The sequence below is a fragment of the Propithecus coquereli genome, unplaced genomic scaffold, assembly GCF_000956105.1.
Source record: "Propithecus coquereli isolate 6110/MARCELLA unplaced genomic scaffold, Pcoq_1.0 Scaffold167, whole genome shotgun sequence".
Taxonomy (NCBI): Eukaryota; Metazoa; Chordata; class Mammalia; order Primates; family Indriidae; genus Propithecus; species Propithecus coquereli.
This window is the reverse complement of record NW_012141302.1, coordinates 2839620-2842269: the sequence shown is the minus strand read 5'-3', so window position 1 is coordinate 2842269 and position 2650 is coordinate 2839620. Positions and strand designations below refer to the sequence as shown.

General features: G+C 34.0%; 1 protein-coding gene across 1 annotated transcript in view; it reads right to left on the bottom strand.

Annotated features, from left to right (window-relative positions):
* Nucleotides 1-2650, bottom strand: part of DNAH7 (dynein, axonemal, heavy chain 7) — a 233491-nt gene that overhangs the window by 223275 nt on the left and 7566 nt on the right. The window contains exon 4 of the mRNA XM_012641642.1: nucleotides 1912-2090. Within this exon, the coding sequence (XP_012497096.1) occupies nucleotides 1912-2090 (179 nt within the window). The remainder of the gene's footprint in view (nucleotides 1-1911; nucleotides 2091-2650) is intronic.

Genomic DNA, 2650 nt, shown 5'->3' with positions numbered 1-2650 from the left:
CGGCAGGGTGGGGGGTAGTTCTGGAACCAATTCCTTGCAGATACCAAGCAATTGTATTGCTTCGTTCTCTTTTAAATTGCATAAAGTGGAAAACAAAACACCACCACTAATAAGTGGGAGCTAATAGATGGGTACACACGGGCACAAATGATATAAAGGTAGTGAGAAACCAAGAAGTGGGGAGGGCAGGAGGGTGGGTATGGGATAAAAATTTACCTATTGGGTACAATGAACATTATTCTGGTGACGGGCACACCAAAAGCCCTGACTTAAGCATTATACATATTCATGTAATAAAAACACTTGTACTCTCTTAATTAATATTTTGAAATTTAAAAAAATACAAATTTGAGCAGTGGTAATAATAATATTAACAGCAACACTAAAAAAATAAAAGCATAAACAATCTTGTTATAAAATCAGTATGGTAAGCTACCTCTGCTTCTGTCTTCTGTGGTGTTTAATTCACAATTAATTCTAATTTTCCCACCTGTCTTTCAAGATGCTCTTTCTAAAATGAAATGATGTTATTATATAACTCCCTTACTTAAAATCCTTCAGTGACTCTCCTTTATCTTCAAATGCTCTAAAAAGGCATATAAGCCCCTCAGATTCTGTCCTCTACCCAAAATGCACCCTATGCTTTGGCCATCAGAGCTGCTTGCAAGCTCAGAAGAGTCTTTCCTGCATGTCTGCCATCATGTATGCCATTAGGCCAAGCACGTTCCCCAGTATACTGTTCCTTATCTTTCGGACTCAGTTCAGGTGCCACCAGAGTCTTTCCTTACTAGTCAGAGATGACCTCTCCTCTCTTACAGTGTGTCTTCTGTCTCCCTCCTCATTGCACTTACTACTTTGCTTTCTAATTTACTCCCCTTATTACACCATGAGCTCTTTGAAGGCAGGGATTTGGCTCTTTATTTTCTATGACCAGGATGCTCAATATGAGTCATAAGTTCAATAAATGTCCTCCTGGCAGAGTCCCAGAGCACTCCAGAGTACTGTGATTTCTCCAACTTTAAACACAGCATCCATTATGGCAGGTTTGCTATCCACAACCAAATGGAGAACCTTTTTACAAAAGGTTACAAGTTCCAAGGCCCTGCCTCCAGGGATTTTAATTCAGGCGGGGCCAAAAATCAGTATTTGTAAAATGATTCTGATGATTAGTCAACCTTAGGTTCTATTGGTCTATACTACAGGTCAACAAACTTTTTATGTGAAGGGTCAGAATGGAACTGTTTTCGACTTTGTGAGCCACAAAGTCTCTGTCGCTGCTACTCAACTCAGCTCTTGCAGCTCGAAAGCAGCCATAGACAATATGCAAATGAATGAGTATGGCTGTGTTCCAATAAAACATTATTTACAAAAACAGGCAGTGGCCATTTGCCTGTGAGCTATAGTTTGCCAACCTCTGGTTCACAGCAACAATTCTATAATACATCACACTCTAATTTATGACATTAGTAATATTAATGCTCACTAATGCTTAAACTTTTAGGTAATTATTCAAATATGTATATCCTATCTCTCATGCCTATACCAAAAGATCCTTGAAGGAAGGGACCATCTTAAAGAGAGAGACTATCTCATAAGTGCTTAACACCTTGTATAAATTAGACACTCAATAAATATTTTGAGGGGCTGAAATTCATGTTTTATGATTTTTTTTCAGTGCTGTCCTTTGTTGAAGGGATATATCCCTACAAATAGAAAGACTGCTTTTTTTTTATTTTTTGTAGTATTTCATTAGTGAAATTTGCCTAAGATCTTAAGTAATATAACAAAAATTCAAGAAACAGTATAATTAATAAGCAGTTTCAAGTTATAGGTATTAACTTTTAGTACAAAAAATTTATCTTTAATGAGACATATATTCAAATTAGAAAGCAAAGAGTAATACCAATTTACCTATGGATTTCTTTACACTAAGAAGATAATCTTCTCTCATCTCGTCAGATAATACAGTTATGCTGTCAGTGAGGACTTTCAGATGTTGTGGAACTAAGTTCAATACATGTTCTAGCCAAGAATCTTCCATTGGGGCTACATGGTCTGTATCAATTCCATGGTGAATATAATAGTAATACCTCTACCAAAAGGAGATAAGTAAAATATAGATGGGTTTAGTACTATACCAAAAGAAATACGTTTATCAAAAATAAAACTACTAAGCAAAATTCAAGTTTTAGGAGAACAAAGTATTTATAAACCATAAAAAACTATTTTATGCAATTTATGTGGCATTATTTGGGATCTCAAATTTTAAAAATATATATTTCATGAAAATTAAAGCTCTTCTCTAAGTTCATAACTATACAGGAAAACATCAAGTTATATTATCAAATATATAATGTACTTAACAGAATCCATGCTGAATTAAGAGTTTATTGTTTTGTAAATTTTTTAAATGTATTATGTTATAATACTTTTTGTTCTTTCATAATTGATAATCAGAGGGAGATCTTAAAAGCTGTAAGCAAATCAGTATCTTTATATGTTAATCCCAGAAATATTATAAAATAGGATTTAGGAAATTTCCAGTTGGCCTATCAATATTCCATACCATAATTTTATAACTGCTATTATATTAATATGCATGCAGAAAATAATCATTTTAGAACAAGGTATTTTTCTATAATAATAGACA